The 17613-nt window shown below is 34.0% G+C and overlaps 2 protein-coding genes across 2 annotated transcripts; both read left to right on the top strand.

Moving 5' to 3' along the window:
* The first annotated feature begins 766 nt into the window (after positions 1 to 766).
* LOC117915621 (dTDP-3,4-didehydro-2,6-dideoxy-alpha-D-glucose 3-reductase) lies at positions 767 to 8140 on the top strand. The gene is made up of 12 exons (XM_034831232.1): positions 767 to 1035; positions 1793 to 1933; positions 2808 to 2856; positions 4155 to 4172; positions 5612 to 5727; positions 5801 to 5914; positions 6297 to 6347; positions 6766 to 6854; positions 6954 to 7014; positions 7105 to 7182; positions 7356 to 7466; positions 7839 to 8140. The coding sequence occupies exons 1-12, from the start codon at positions 913 to 915 to the stop codon at positions 7965 to 7967; spliced, it is 1080 nt and encodes a 359-aa protein (XP_034687123.1). The 5' UTR covers positions 767 to 912; the 3' UTR covers positions 7968 to 8140.
* A 4992-nt stretch (positions 8141 to 13132) lies between these two features.
* LOC117915617 (FT-interacting protein 3-like) lies at positions 13133 to 16907 on the top strand. The gene is made up of 2 exons (XM_034831222.1): positions 13133 to 13270; positions 13922 to 16907. Exon 2 carries the CDS (start codon positions 14236 to 14238, stop codon positions 16558 to 16560), a length of 2325 nt encoding a protein of 774 aa, XP_034687113.1. The 5' UTR covers positions 13133 to 13270; positions 13922 to 14235; the 3' UTR covers positions 16561 to 16907.
* The last annotated feature ends 706 nt before the right edge of the window (positions 16908 to 17613 follow it).

Below are 17613 nucleotides of genomic sequence, written 5' to 3'. Positions count from 1 at the left end.
TGTTTTCAAAATAACTTTGAAATAAATAAATAATTTTTTGGGAGAATTATGTTTTGGGGGTAGATGAGCCCCCAAATTAACAAAAGGTCCATGTAACTCTTCAAATTGAGCCCAAGACCCAATGAAAGTATGGAAATTGAATTGAAGGATATCATCCTTCAATATTTCCAAAAATGCCCTTTGTTGATTTTGAAACAAAAATAAATATTTTTGAAAAATACTTTTATTTAATTTAATATTTTTTATTTAATTTAATATTTAAAAAAAAATACTTTTATGTAATTTAATATTTTTTAAAATACTTTATTTAATTTAATATTTTTTTAAAATAAATTTATTTAATTTAATATTTTTTTAAATACTTTAATTTAATTTAATATTTTTGAAAAAAAAATTAATTTAATATTTTTGAAAAAAAAATTATTTAATTTAATATTTTTGAAAACTACTTTTATTTAATTTAGTATTTTTGAAAAAAAATTATTTAACTTAATTTTATAAAATATTTTATATGTGTTCTTAAAGGATATATTTGTCCGTTACTATTTCATATCCTTCAACTCAATTTGAAGAGTTATATGGACTTTTTGTTAATTTGGGGACCCATCTACCCCAAAAGATAATTCTCCCTAATTTTTTTAAAAGGTTAAAAATATTAATAGAGAAAAAACAAATTTCATTTATTTTTAGTTGTTTCATAGAAAATAAAAATATTATCCGAGAAAACACAAATTTCATTTATTTTATTTGTTTCTTGATTCTATGATAATATTACGTAAGATTTGCACACTCTCACCAGTCACTGCTATCCAAATTTCTGAAAATTCAGATTATTTACAGAACTGATCATTTCACCAATCACAAGAAGTAGCCGAATCTGAGTTTGGTGAAGGTTTTTAGGAATTTGCAGAGATGGAGGACCCACCTCAGATCGCCGTTCTTGGTGGTGGTATCTTTGTAAGGACTCAGTACATTCCCAGATTGGCTGAGATCTCTCATCTCTTTGTTCTCAAAGCTATTTGGAGCCGTTCCCAGGTACCTTTATAGCCTCACCTCTCTGTTTGGTTGCTGAGAAACTGTGAGAAAATTGAGGAAGGAATGGAGAAAACTCGAAATCAACTTGAAATATGACTTGGGTGCTGAAAAAGATTTAGGGAGATGAGGAATGTCGTATGGGGATGTGGACAGAATGAGTAAAACTTGTAATCAAATTGAAATAGAACTGGGGTTCCCAACAAAATTTAGGGAGATGGAGAATGTTATATGGGGGTCGTATGATTTGTTTGGTTGCTAAGAAAGTGTAGGAAATTTAAGGAAGTAACAAAGAAAGATTGAAGTATAAGTTGGGTCCTTTCCGAATTTAGGGAGATGAAGAATATAATATGGGGATAAACAGAGGAAATGAAAGGACATTGGATTACTCATCTGGGTCAGTCTCGTACGATGAATTGGCTAAAATGTGTTAGGGTTTTTGGTTTTCTTTAAGAATTTTACTCTAGAAGATGCAGGTGTTTTTTTTTTCCTAGAAACAAATTTCTCTAATTGAGTTACTAGGGAGATGATAATCTCATTTAAGGATGTGTGATCGCTTTGGCTGCTGAGAAAACTGGGGGAAATGTGACAGATATTGGGTTACTCAATCGGGTCAGTCTTGTACTAGGACTTGGTTGAAATGTATCGGGGTTTTTGGTTTTCTTAGGAAGCAAGCTCCTGAAAAAGAAAGAACTTTCATTTCTTTTTGTTGTCCATCTTCTGGATCTGCATTGTTTAAATTATAAATGTTTGTGTGCAGGAATCTGCCAATATCACTGTTGAGCTTGCCCGGAAAAATTTTCCTGATGTAGAATGTAAGTGGGGTGAAGATGGTCTTGATGAGATTATTAATGATTCTTCTATAACTGGGGTTGCAGTGGTTCTTGCCGGACAGTTTCAGGCATCCCTCTAAAACTCTTTCTCTATAAATTATCAATTGATTTTGTATATGTTTGTATTAGAAATACTCTACGCCTTTCTGTTTGTGGTTACGGATTGGCCTCTTATGTTGATTTGTGTTCACACTTTCAGGTGTAGAAAATTAAGAAAACAGATATTATGGTATTTGAAACTGTGGAATTCTAGAATTGGGTGTAGGAATTGAGCAATTATAAATTTTTGTGCAAGGGTAAAAACTATATTGACTGTTCAATTATTTTTGTATATGGATACAAGACAAGAACACCAATACTAGCGGGAAGTGAGGTATTATTTAGCTTTCTTTTTGTAGTTGAAAGTGCATGGATAATGCAAATGAAAAAGTAGAAGTTGATGGTTATGTGAGATGAACGTACTTTAAAGCTAAAATTCATATCCTTCTTTAGTATACCTTATAAATTTATTTCAACAGAAAAGGTTTTCGCACAAAACTTTCCATCTTCTACACAATGCATGTTCCCTTGACAAATGTGTTTGTATCTTCTAGAATGAAAGTAGTGCTTAAACAAAAAGCTGCTTATGTGTATCCACCATAGTTAAACAAACAACTCACTGCATTGTCCACTAGACTCTGTTCCATTTAAATTGTATGTTGGTTGAGTAACATTTCAAGGCGAGCTTCTCTTTGTGAATGAAATATTTGAAGTAAACCTAGATTCCATTACAAGTAAAATGCAAAGTTAGCTGACCCTAAAAAAGAGAATGAAAGAGGGGACACAATCTTTTCTAATAGAGTGTTCACTTAAAATGTTCATTATACTTAAAAGCATCTTCTTCAACATTCTATAGTCCTCTGTTAGAAATGTTAATATTTGCATATGAACCGATTCATGCAGGTGGAGATGTCACTTAGACTGCTAAAGGCAGGGAAGCATGTTCTTCAAGGTGATTTTGTGTTTGTAAAAAACTATAAACTGAAGTTTGCTCAGTTGTTGCATCTTTTCAACTAGCCTCCAATTAACTTCTCTTCATCCCCTCCCCTCTCCCCCACCCCGCACACTTACACAAGGATTAAAATATCAGAAACTGCAGAAACATTGGTAGTTGGGTTTTACTGAAATATCAAATGGAAATCTGAAAAAAAATTTCAGTGGGTTGGAAATTAATCAAAACTTGAAAAAAATATTGGAAAAAAAATCCAAGAAATGATGAAAATAATAATAATACGTATACTGGAGTTGTTTTGTTGAAATATATACATATATGATAACATTTATTACGTTCAACAAGAATATGCAGAAGTTGAAAACACATTTAATACTAAAATGTGTATCTATTTCATTTGGATGTATTTAAGGATATAAAAGAAATGATGAAACATTAATGATTATTTTTGTAGTTAAAAATGTTTATAATTTATTTACAAGTTTATATATCTTTTTATATTTAATTTCTACACAAAAGATATAAAGACTTATTAAGAAAATTATCATGATGATTTTTATATTTTTCAACTACAAGTCAAATGGAATTTGAGAATAAACTATTTAAAATTAATTTATTTACCAAGGTGGCTTTTGGACACACTTCTTATTTTATTTTTAAAATTAGAAATTCCTATACAAAATATAAGAGCTCTTATTCAAAAATGGAAATTACATTGTATTCTTAAAGACCCTTCTCAAACTTTAGAAATTTGTGGAATTATTTATTTATTTATTTTTTACTTCCTTAAATTTTAAAATATGTTTTCAAGTACACTATGTTTTCAATATGTTTTTACTGAGGAATTTTATATAAAATTTTCAATTTAAAAAAAATAAAAAGTAGGAAATGTATCCAAACATGCGCTACAGCACTGGGATGGTGATGCTAAAAATATCTTGGCGATTAATAGAAAATATCATGATAAATTGCCAAAAAATCGACAATTAATAAAAAAAATTTACAAAAAATTGCAGAAAATCCAGAGAAATTCTGCTGGCCAAATTGCCAGCCATAAAATCATTTTGGTGGAGATTGAAACATGAAATTTTGGTGAAATTTGCTGAAATTTTAATCCTTGCGCGCGCGCACACACACATTATTAGATTTATATGTGGGAAATAATGAAAGAGAGGAGACTCCTAAATGTTATTATGTAATTGTTATTTCATTGTTTCATAACTTTTTCCTATGCAACATACTAAAATGTACTTTTGGTTTGGGCTTGCCATATGTACTGCTTGGATAAAATGGTGAAGAGAAACCGGCAGCAGCTTGTAAGTAGGATATGATTTCAACTTATTTGAATTTATTCATGTTTTTGGAGTAATTTATCCATGGCAATGATGGAGAAGAATTTGTTGTTTCTTGCTTCTCTTTATATTATTGAGTTTGATTTGCACACTTGAGAAACAATGCAATTGCTGTTAGAGTGCAACTCTTTTTCTTTTTCTTTTTTTCCGTTCTTTACATAGGCAGTAAAGAATAAGTAACAAAGTAGAAAAGGAGGTGGCAAGGACCTAGAGGTGTGACAATACTGAGTACAAAAAATGGAATATCACATTCTAAGGAAAGCCAAGGGAGGGATCCCAAAGGTCCTGTGTACAAGAACATCATATTGATGCTTGTTCTAGATGGACTTGTCTGATTGTGTATTTGATAGAAATAAATTCTTACTGTCTTGTGTTCAGGGTTTTAATTTGCACATTATCACTCTCAAGTAATGTGAAAGGAACTTGCAAGTGATTAACACCCGCAAACTAAGCTTGGGGTTTATATATATTGGTCTCTTGGTTTCTTTTTGAAGCTTTCTTTATCATTTCCTGTCGATTTAGCTCTCCATAAATTCATTTTGGGTTGTTTGGACATCACACACAGTAAAATCATTGTGTTCTGCAGAAGATATGGGCATACAATTTAGTAGGCTAATATAAAGATTGGAACTATTACTAGAATCACCAAAAGGCACTGAAGTGATCTATTGAAAGCAGAAAATTTCCTTTTCTTTTACCTTTAATATTCTATTGTATTAAGGGAATTTTCCTTATGGACGCACGCATGAATGCTAAAATACCCACAAAATTGTTTCCAATAGACACATTAAAGGTAAAGCCTTATTAAGTTAAACTTTGCTGACTTTTCCACCACCCTCTTGGATAGAAGTCTAGTATCCATTTTGAATTGTGCTGCATAATTGAAACAAAAGAATATAGTGTGAGTAAAGTGAGTTAAGCAATGTGCATATCATCATTAAATAGAATTTCAAGTGAAGCAACATGCAAGCATTGAAATATTACAAAAAGCAATGATGAACTCATTTCAAATTTTGTACAAAATATGAACAGATTAAAATTTCATAGGACATCCAAGAGTCTTAATGGGAAACAATTTTCTTAATCTCAAGCTAAGAAAGAAGTTTCTGTTCTTAAGTTTCTTTACAGTTTTCTGAGATTCTGTTTCCCACTGTCTGCTGCTGCAGATGCCAACTTTATATTTTCTTTCTTTTATACATACATGTGTGTACTGATATGTATCGGCTCATAAACCACTACAATTGACTTAATTATGGCCTTTTTTCTACTCTTTCGGCTAGAGCTATTATATATCTGTACTTAAGCAACTTTCTAAAATTCAGCATATGTATGATATTCAATAATTACACCATATTCAAGGAGTTTCTTTTCTTAAGCAAATACACTGTGTCCTAATCATGCAGCTATTAGTGAGGCAGAAACTGCACTCTCACACTACAATTCAATTTGTGCCAGCATCCCTGGCCAACCTATTTGGGCTGTTGCAGAGAATTACCGGTTTGAACCTGCTTTTGTTGAGGTAATTCTTTTTAGCATAAGTGATTTAATTCCCACTACCCTGCTTATAAGACAAATCATTATTGATTCCACAGTGCAAGAAACTAATGGAAGAGATTGGAGATATGATGAGCATCCAAGTTATTGTTGAGGGATCAATGAACAGTTCAAACCCTTATTTCTCAAGTTCTTGGAGACGCAATTTTACAGTGAGTATATGTTCCATAGTTAAGCAGATTACTATAAATAATTCAATGATTTACCAGAGAATTTCCATGGCAGATATACTTTTTGGAACAATCAATGACAAAGTTTATTTTCTATGTGATAATTATAATATACATGTGCTCTCATGTACTGAATTGATACATACAATGTTAAATTGCAAGAAACCCATAGTGATTATTCACATTGTTATGGTTTCCTTCTTATTCCTTGTAGTAAGTATATGATAAACTAGTTGAATTCTGAATTTTCAGGGATGTCTCTCCTGTTCTTTGATTGTTTAACCTAACCATCTTCCTCGGACATTATCATACTTAAACTGCCCATTTGTGTCTTATGCTGATAATGATGTATTCAATTTGTCAGGGTGGTTTCATTCTGGATATGGGGGTACATTTCATTGCAGGATTGAGGATGGTGAGCTCAAATATCTATTATACCTAATGGCAAATTAATTATACTTTTGGTTATTTTGGTAAAAAGGTTTACTGATAGGACCGATTCTGTTATTTTTGTTTCAAATTTTGAAAACATTAAAGCTTTCAATTGTCGAAGTTGCTAATGGGTTAAAAATTAGGTATGAGAAAAAAGTTGGCAGTGGTAACATGGTTAACTCTCAACATACTGTCCATCAGTGATTCTGAAATAGCTTGCTTGAGTTTGCAGTCTTGCAAAAAGCTCTTAATATTTCAACATTTGTCTTGAATTGTGAAACTTGTATATTGTCAACTCACCAGCCTTACTATTTCACAATAGTAAAATAAATTTCTTGTATGATTATTGTTTGGACCATTAATCTGATTCTAAATGTGATTTATCTGGTTCACATGAACAGCTTGTTGGATGTGAAATTGCCTCAGTTTCGGCTATCACTTCTCATGTAGATACGATGCTGCCTCCACCGGATAACATATCCTCTGTCTTGTATGTTTCTAGAGCATGAATTTAATTTTCCAATAAATTATTTTCTGATGCAATTGAAAGCCTAAAGGTGACAGTTTGGATTTCCCCTTGCCTCATTAGTCAACTGGAGAATGGATGTTCTGGTGTCTTTGTAATGGTAGTTTCCACGAGGGCTCCTAAGGCATGTGGTGAAATGATACTTTTAGTTCAAATTTCCGTTCTTCACAAATATAAATTATTGTTACTCACTTGTAGTCCTTTATACCTTCAGATATTCTGGCGTGTTGTTGGCTTAAAAGGAACACTGCAACTTGAGCGAGGGAACAAAGAGGGAAGTCATGGTTACCAGGTATATTGAAATCCTTCGAGTCTTATTCCATTAATGGGAATTATATGACAGTTTTGAAGGTCTTTAGTGCTTAATGTGCCTGAGAAGCTTGAGTTTCATTAGGACACAAAAACCATGTACTTAGATTATGAGAAATTACAACCTGCTTTTGATATCTTTCAATCCTATGACAGTTTTCATTTCATGGTGCTGATGGGCAATGCAAAAGCTCCTTCTACCCGTTCAGTGGGGTGACTGAGGAATTAAAAACTTTTATACATGACATTTCACAGGCCACCCTTAAGGTAGTGTAAAATGTTATGGCTGTCATGATGAATGCTTATACATCCATTCACAAGTTGTTTCTAGATTCATCCTTTGAAAGCTGGGCTGGTTTGGTTCACTTCACCCCCAAAAAAGAAAAAAAAAAAAAGCTATCCTCTTTCCTCTCTTCCCTTCTTCAATATGATAATAGCTTGTTCAGATGCTTTCCTGAGAGAGGAGTTCTTCTGAGCTTGATAGCATTTTGTCATCTTATTTTCACAGGCCTTTAACCATTCTGGCCCATTGTGGAAATAGTCAAATTTAATTCAGTCTAATTGCAGTTGATGTCTCTAAAACATTCACTTATTTTAGTGGGAACCAATCCTCTGATCCCATTTGCTACATCTTTACAGAAGGGAAGTAGATATGAAGCCGAAACCCGCCTCTCCTTTGTTGAAGGTGCCCGAGATGTTGCTGTTCTAGATGCAATGCTTGAATCTGGGATGAGGCAGGGAGCCCTTGTTCAGGTGAAAAAGTTTTAGGTTATTGCTGCAGATCCCTCTGTTGCTGACATGGTTATATCAGCTATGAAGATGATTTTTTAGGTGCTTTAGAATCTCCATCCCTTTTAAGATTAATATATGAATTCACCCTTGTTATGGATATTATTTCTTTTGCCCACTCAATCCTATAAAGCAAAGTTGAGTTCTATATCTTTACAATTTCTAGCATGTGATGTTAAGCATGAAGATTGAAGAGATCGTGAAGAAGATTTGAATTGGTGATGAATGATACAGAGAAAGGGAAGGAAATGAGAGGCTTGTGAGGTGAGAGATATGATGAAGGATGCCATTAGAGATGAGGAAGATCTCAAGGGTTCCTCTATGAATGCCATGGATGAACTCTTGAATGCTGCATTTTCTGAGAGATAGATTTCATTACTTTGATTCTAACTTCACTGAGCTCTAGCCTCTAGTAGCTACACGAAAAAAACTGCCATTATTGTCTGCAGAAACTTTACAAGCCGCATAAAATTTCATTACTTTGGCACCCACTAAACCAACAAGAAACAAAAAGCTCAAAAGGACAATCACAACTTGCTACAAAACTATACCCATCTCTACATACAGAATTATACAAAAGGAAAACATGTGAAATCATGATAATTTTTTTTTTTAAATGTTTTACTTTGCTACTGATAGAAAGGAAGAAAACTCTTAATGTTATATAAGTATTGACTTTTCTTAACTTTATAGATACAATTTAAAGTCGAGGGGACTTCTTTAAGCTTAGTGCAAACAATATATAAATGGTTGGGTGTGGGTCATTATATGAATGAATATGGGTTTGACCAAATAGAATTCAGACCGAACCAAATAGAATTCGAGCCACCAAACTTTAACAATATTATATTAATGAATTATTATTTTTATTTAATTATTAAAAAAATGCATGAACCTCGAAACTTGAATTTGAAGATTATTATTCAGATTGAAATACCAACTAACGACATATTTTTTATGTTTTCATACATATTAATTATTTTTTAATTTCTTATTCTATAATCGAATTTATGTTTTATGATTTTAAAATAATTATTTTATTGGTTGGGAGACTAGGAATTTAAAACTAACCCTAGGTGGGGTTTGACATGGATATATTGAACCAATTGATGGAAGGTTTGATACAAACCTGCCTTCTCAAATTTGAAATTTTTTAGGGTTATCTTATTCTTCACCTGCAAAGTGTTGACTCCATGTCAAAAGATGCCTTCTACGGTTCCTCTATATAAGATACGGTTTTAAGTTTCTTTAAGGGGCTTCTTCTTCCATATTATATTTTGTTATACTCTGGTTGTTAAGTCCAGCTATTCAAACTAGACTAGATGCAGAGAAAGAACCATTATCTTTGGATCAGAGTTTGAGTTCCAAAAAAAAAAAAAAAATTGTAGAATCTTTCTCCCATATTTGGTTGGAAGGCCTGTTTGGCCAGTAGCAGAAGAAGTGCATATGCCCACATGCTGATCATCAATAAGACAATACAGTTACAATGACCCCATTTTGTGCCTTGACAAAAGGCCTATTCTTTTCTACAATTTCAGAAGTAGTTGCCTAAAGAAAACAACATCCGTCCAATTTTTCTACAGAAATCAATCATCTGCTAGCCTGTCTCTCACTGTTAATTATTTCGTAAGTTGTTGCCCAGACAGCGACATCCTCCCACCGTGTCGGTGGAACCGGATTCCTCTGCCGACGAACACTGGTGAAAATTCATGCCTTGGTTGCATGGTTTCCATTGTCCAACCATCTTGTGGAAGCTTTTGGTTCAAGCGTTTTGGGGTTGTAATGAAACTTGTCACCAAACAAGGAGTAAGCCCATGTTTGTTGGTTGAAAAATTGATTACTGCATGACTCATGAGGAGGCTAGGCCAACCCTGCCGAGATGGTCCCAAACACCATCTCCTCTCAGGCCCTGGATCAGCTAGCACATCCTTTTCAGGAGTTAGAAAATGGAAGAAAATGAAGTTACCCTCTCAATTTTCTGCTCTCTAGGTGTCTTGTGGCCACTTTTTTCAGACCATCACTACAAGAAATTTACCTAAACCCTATGCTTGGTAGTTCACCAAAGATCTACTAAGACAGTTCCTTACAAAGTTAATCATACTCTCTCTCTCTCTCTCTCTCTCTCTCTCTCTCATAAGTGAAAATAATTAAAATTTAAAAAGTTTGTTGAAAATATCATATTTTCTATTATTAAAAAAAGAAAATGATTTTCTGATTTTTAGTTGTGAATGGTGTTTTTTTGTTTTCTTTAGATAATAAAAAAATGTTTTCAAAAAATAGGAAGAACAATTTTTGGAAACTATCCATTCTTTGATTTTCAAGTCGTTCTATTCTCACTTGAATCATTTCTACAAACAAAAATATTTAAACCCCAGGGTTTTCTGACTTGATTTCTTGTCCCAACACCACACCAGGATCTGGAGCTTGAAGCCCACTTCCAAGACATTAATAACACAGTACTGTGCTTTTATTAGTGGTATATTTTTGGTGCAGTTTCTTTTCCTGGTAGCCAAACAGACATGTAACCCAAACTGTTGCCATCAAGCCAACTGTCATAGAAAAAGGGGAAAAAAAATTACCAACTACTGCATGGAATGATGGACATGTCATGGACCTCATGGCATAGTATTGTCAAAAAAACTTTCAATCGAAATGATTTTAGATGCTGGGATTCGTTTGTGTTTGATTCGATGTCAAAAAACAAAGCTATCAAACCACAATGATAATCTTAATAATCCCAAAAGGGTTTTTTATTTTTATTTTTTTAACAATAAAAATTTTATTTTCCCCACTAATATTTTTTATAAGATTTTTTTTAATTATTAAATTAAATAAATATTTTTTTTGACAAACCTATCACACCTACCACTCATTCTTTCTCATTATTTTCTCAACTGCTACACCAAAGTTAGTTTGGCATTTTCTCACCAAACAATGAGGGAGTTCATTTTGGAACCCTTGAAAGCTACTAATCTTACGACTTTTTGTTTAAGATTATGGACCAAATTAAAAGCACCACTCTACTAGCTTTGTTTCAAAATGGGGCCAAGCCACAATTTTAACTTTCAAAATTAATGTCTAGGATTTTTCTATCTATGAGAAGTCATTTTTGATAACATACCCAAAAATGATGATTAATTAGAATGGATTATTCTCACATTTTTTGTATTTTGATATTGGTGTAGACCCTTTTTTTCGAGTGTCTTAGGCCATGTTTGGTAACTATTTTTTAAAATAATTCTTAAAAACAGTTTTTTAAAATTATTTTATGATATTTTATAAAACAAAAATCTGTCTGAAACCTTAAATGTTTTTAAATATGTTTTAGAAATAAATCTTATGTTTAATGTTTATTTTTAATTATTCTATATGTTTATATAATTATTTTTAAAATTAATCATAAAAAATAAGTAAAAAATAACTAAAATTATTAAAAGATATTTTTTGGAAACATTTTTTTTTTATACAGTTACAAACCTTTATTCTCATTTATTTGTAATAAAGTTTGTTTCACTATTCGCTATACACATTAAAAATGCCCTAATATTTCTATATTTTTATTACTATTTTTACTTTTATTTATTTTATTGATAATATAAAATTTAACATTACAAATATTCCTTAAAATGCAATATTTAAGTATTTTTAAAATAAGACATATTGAATAAAAAAAAAGGCAAAGTCTTAAGTGTAACATTCCCCACACACATTATGAATTAATATATACACAACAACAATATTTCACTAAAATGCTTCTTCAAATAAAAATAAAATATTTGGATAGATTAAAATTTCAATTAAATTCTTATCTAAGTTCATTTTTTAATAACATTCTTGATTTAATAATGATGCCGTAGTGGTTAAATTATATGATTGTAAAAATTTAAAATATCGATCGAAACGACGTATGGCTTTATTATTTAAGCCAATCATTAATTTGTATTTATAGAAACTATCACCTAAACATGTAAAATCTCAATTATTACAAATATGGAATTTAATTCATGATGTGAAGTTTCATTAATGAAGTTACATGAGAGCCATACAACACACTGGATTTCTATTTCAATAATTTTTCTGAGTCCCATCTTTTCTCGATGGTCCGAGTCATGAGGCCCACCATCAATTAATTAAATTCAATCAGCATTTCCTTCACGCGCTTCACAAGCGCATCTACTACTGCGGGGGACTCCCCAGAACGGACGCAACACACTCCATTTCCCTACAATCGGGTAATCTCAAGTATATTGCAATTGGCTAGCTGTCAGCTTTATGAGCCGCCACGTTGGGACTTGCTTAAAATTGACACGTGGCGCAGTTTAATTGGGAGATAGGAATACTCTCCTATTTGACTTTGGCTGAAACAAAGGCTAAAAGCATCGTGCAACGTATTTTTGGCGAGATATCTCTCTATTCGTGGTGGCATTTGATATATTTTTAAAATACTCGTGAAAAAATTATGAGAATTTGTTTTTTTCTTTGGAAAGGGGGTGCGGGGGCTGTAGTGGTAGCGGTCTATTTACTTATAGGGTTATCATGTTTATACTTGTTCGCAACTCTTCTATTTTATACCAATTTTTAATATAATAGATTTTTTTGACGATGCTTAATAATAATATATTTAAGAATATTCCATTAATCCTACATTAAATTATGATTAGCATAATCTAAATTAATTAGTACTACCTAACATTATTGGAACTCGATGCTTTAATGCAAAGTTGTCAAAAATGAATACATTCACTTTGAATATTCATTTTTTACGATTGATTTCGAGGTATGTAAGAAAAATTAAGAACCCAAATCATGATGTTTAAAAGATGGTGGAGGGTTGTTGAGAGGCCCATAATGGCTAAAATCTATATTTGGGATTTCAACAAAATCTTGTTCTACAAAATTAATACTTCTCTCCATTATTTCAATTGAAGGTTAAATTGGCACAACTTTATAACTACCTATTTGAAAATAAATTTACAAGAAGGAACTTAACTTCTCACGACAAATTGTGGGAACAAATCCCAATTTATCATCTCCATTGGGGAGAAGAAATAGTCCGACCAAACCAACTGTCTCCGCACGTGCTAAAACCGACCAGAGTTCTCACATGTGTCTCTCATTTCCTTGTTAATAATAGGAAAGAAGAAATGAGTTACTCAAAATTGGCTGGGCAACCTGGAGTCTGTCTTTGCTCTTCTCTTCTCCACTCTTCTCCTTGCGGATCTCACTCTCATCCCAATACCACACTCTCTTCACCTTCTCCTTCATGAATCTCTCATTTTCAGGTACTGTCATTTCATTAACTTAAATACATCTCTGTGCTTGAGCATGTATAAAACATGTTTGTAGTATAGCATTGAAATTGGGTTGTGAAGATTTTGTTGAAACTTCAGTGTGTTTTGTTCAAAAATGGAAGTCGGGTTTTAGCTAAAAAGTTTGATTCTCCAGTGTACTTGTGCTATGAGCTTACGGTACTTTTCTAGTTTTGGTTTCTTTTTTTTTTTGTACTGGGATCTGCAATTTTTGCCTTTTTTTTTAGGTGAATATTGCTTGTAATGCGTGGAGGGTTGTGGGTGTGTATGGGGTATTTTTTTCACTGTTGTTTTTGCTATTTGGTTGCTGAGAAAGTCTAGGAAAAGAAAAGAAAGGAAAAGGAAGGAGGATTTTGAATCACTATGGGTTTCCAAAAAGTGGCAGGGTAGTTGAAGAGTAAGTGAGAATGGTGTTGGATTAGTTGAGTGGTGTTTCTTGTTTACTTGGTCCCAGATGATGTAAATGGTTTGAAGGGTGTGTTCTCTTTAACTTATTTATTTGTATGTTATGTTCTCATTTTCTCAGCAACCAAACAGAGCATTGGAGTCCTGTTTGCCTGTTGTTTTAAAATTGTAGTGTCTTGTTTCTAACTTATTTTGGTCTCCTTTCATTTCATTTTACAGGTTTTTGCTCAATGTGACCTGAAGCTTTCTGAGAAAAGCTTTTAGCCTCGGAATTTGAACCATTCTAGCTCAAAAGAACTTGAGTTTTTTGGTGATTGACTGTCCAGTTGAGTTCTTGTTTGGGAAATTTAGTTTCCATACCACTCGAAAACCCTTAGATTTTCCTGTTTCAGGGCATTTGTGAAGGCCAATGTCATATTGGGAGTAACAAAAGCTCTGTTTGTTCTAGTTCTTATTTCAAACTTTCTAGATTTTGAAAGTCATTGGCTGCTTCTTCCTGGTTTTCACTTTCCTGGGTGAGTGAAAACAACAAAATGCAGAAGCCTCCACCTTCGGTCGAATTTGCTCTGAAGGAGACAAAGCCCCAACTTGGTGGGGGCAGTGTGATTGGGGACAAGCTCACATGTGCCTATGACCTAGTTGAGCAAATGCACTATCTTTATGTCCGGGTCGTTAAAGCCAAGGATTTACCCCCAAAAGATGTAACTGGCAGTTGTGATCCTTATATAGAAGTGAAACTCGGGAACTATAAGGGGGTTACCAAGCATTTTGAGAAGAAGACGAACCCTGTATGGAATCAGGTTTTTGCTTTCTCAAAAGATCGGCTTCAAGCTTCAGTTCTTGAAGTTGTGGTGAAAGATAAGGATTTTGTGAAAGATGATTTCATGGGTAAGGTTAGTTTCGATCTCCATGAAGTCCCAAGACGTGTGCCACCGGATAGCCCATTGGCTCCACAGTGGTATAGGCTGGAGGATAGGAAGGGGGAGAAGGTTAAGGGAGAGCTCATGTTGGCTGTCTGGATGGGAACTCAAGCAGATGAGGCTTTTCCAGATGCCTGGCATTCAGATGCAGCTACAGTCAGCATTGAAAACATTACCCACATTCGATCCAAGGTATACCTTTCCCCCAAGCTTTGGTATCTTCGGGTCAATATCATCGAAGCCCAGGACTTGGTGCCTAGTGACAAAAGTAGGTACCCTGAAGTTTTTGTGAAGGGTATCCTAGGAAATCAGGCTTTGAGAACCAGAACATCTCAAATCAAGAGTATTAACCCAATGTGGAATGAAGACTTGATTTTTGTAGCTGCTGATCCATTTGAGGAGCCTTTGGTTTTGACTGTGGAAGATAGAGTGGCATCTAATAAAGATGAAGTCTTGGGTAAGTGTGTGATTGCTTTACAGAATGTACAGAGGAGGTTGGACCATAAGCCCATTAATTGGAAGTGGTACAATCTTGAAAAGCATGTTCTTGTGGATGGGGAACTGAAGAAGGAAACCAAATTTGCTAGTAGGCTTTGTATGAGGATCTGTTTGGAAGGTGGGTATCATGTCTTCGATGAATCTACACAGTATAGTAGTGATTTTAGGCCAACGGCAAAGCCATTGTGGAAGCCTAGCATTGGGATTCTGGAAGTGGGGATTCTAAGCGCTCAAGGACTGGCTCCGATGAAGACGAAAGATGGGAGGGGAACAACGGATGCTTACTGTGTTGCTAAATATGGGCGGAAATGGGTTAGGACAAGGACAATCATAGATAACTTCAACCCAAAATGGAATGAGCAGTACATTTTTGAGGTCTTTGATCCATGTACTGTTATTACCTTAGGGGTTTTCGACAATTGTCACTTACATGGGGGCGATAAAATTGGAGGGACAAAGGATCTGATAATCGGTAAGGTCAGAATCCGGCTGTCTATTCTTGAGTCTGAACGGGTTTACACACACTCATATCCTCTTATAGTGCTGCAATCTAAAGGGGTGAAGAAGATGGGTGAAATACAGTTAGCTGTGAGATTCACATGTTCAACTTTGATTAACATGTTGTATCTTTATTCACAGCCACTGCTGCCGAAAATGCACTATATTCATCCACTGTCTGTGATTCAGGTTGATAGTTTAAGGCACCAGGCGACTCAGCTTCTCGCAGTGAGACTGGGCAGGGCTGAGCCACCCCTGAGGAAGGAGGTGGTGGGGTATATGCTGGATGTCGATTCGCATATGTGGAGTATGAGGAGGAGTAAAGCTAATTTCTTCAGAATCATGGGGGTTATAGGTGGGCTGATTGCAGTTGGAAAATGGTTCAACAATATCTGCAATTGGAAGAACCCTTTTACGACCATCCTCATTCACATCCTCTTTGTGATACTGGTCCTTTTTCCTGAGCTCATACTTCCAACGATTCTGCTCTACCTCTTTTTTATTGCTCTCTGGAACTTCCGACGGAGGCCAAGGCACCCTCCTCACATGGATATCCAACTGTCTCATGCTCATGCCGCCCATCCTGATGAATTAGACGAAGAGTTTGATACATTCCCAACTTCAAAACCATCGGATCTTGTTAGGATGAGGTATGATCGGCTGAGGAGCATAGCAGGGAGGATTCAGACTGTGGCTGGCGACATGGCAACTCAAGGGGAGAGGTTTCAGTCTCTTCTGAATTGGAGAGACCCGAGAACTACAACTCTGTTTGCAGGTGCTTGTCTGATTGGTGCCATAGTGCTCTATGTTACACCATTTCAAGTTTTGGCCCTTCTTGCAGGGTTTTATATACTAAGGCACCCCAGGTTTCGCCAAAAGCTTCCTTTTACTCCACTCAACTTCTTTAGGAGATTGCCTTCAAGAGCTGACAGTATGTTATAAGCCCGGTTGCCATCTCTACTTGGCCACTCCCGTTGTTGACTCTGATATGTATTCTATGCAGAAAGTGCAGCAACAAATAAAATTTGTTTCTTTCTCAAGTCTTTGCCGGACATGAAGAACTGGTATGCATTTCAACTTCCATTACTGTTAACTGGTAAAACCGGCAAGTTGCTGCTTGTTTATGTTGTTCATTTTAATTCTGTATCTGTAATTAATGCTTTTTGATTCAGTTTGAATAAATTTCATTGAAGTCTACTGCTAGAACTATGTTCTTTGAATGGACTTCAAAGATGTGCCTCACTTCAACCTAATCAAAAGTAAATTTCAAGTGTTTTGTTTCCCATCAACCAAACAGTGCCTTATTTTTAACAACTAGAGTTTCTTATTGTAAATTGATATGATATCTAGAAGGGATGAACCAGGCAAAAAAAAAATAGTTAAATTTTGTTCGAGCATAATATACATTGTGGATCCAAATCCTAACGGTTCAACCTTTCAGGAAAGTTGGTAACCTAATATGGTATAGTTTTGGTTAATTAGTAGTCTTTGAGTTTATTATGTACTTGCACAGTATAAAAGAAGACTGTCTTAATCCTTGTGACTTAGAGATTTTTCTTGACCTTGTACCATATGCAGAACAAAGCAAAAGTTGGGTTCTCTGTTCTTGTGTTTTGGGTCTTACAGGCATAAGGAGTATAGGATATTCTATGTCGTGAGGAGTAAAAAGTGGAAAATCATGAGACTAGATCTTTGTGTCTCACGAGCATCCGTGTCTAAATCGGTTTCATCCTTCTTTTATTGCATTTTATATTTTGTTTTTGTGTTTTTTTTTTTAAATTAAATATAAAGACAACTTAATAGCGTATTAAGTTTTTTTTTTTTAATTTTAATTTTATAATTATTTTATTTTTATTAAGTATTAATAGGGTGAGGGTCGATATTGTATTTTGATTGTTTCAAAAAGTTATTTTTACCCTTTAATAAAAAATCAAATATTTTGACCTTTTTATTTAGTAAAAAATTTAAAAAATTTAAAATAAATAATTTAACATT

The sequence above is a fragment of the Vitis riparia genome, chromosome 6, assembly GCF_004353265.1.
Source record: "Vitis riparia cultivar Riparia Gloire de Montpellier isolate 1030 chromosome 6, EGFV_Vit.rip_1.0, whole genome shotgun sequence".
Taxonomy (NCBI): domain Eukaryota; kingdom Viridiplantae; phylum Streptophyta; class Magnoliopsida; order Vitales; family Vitaceae; genus Vitis; species Vitis riparia.
This window is presented reverse-complemented; position numbering and strand designations above follow the sequence as displayed.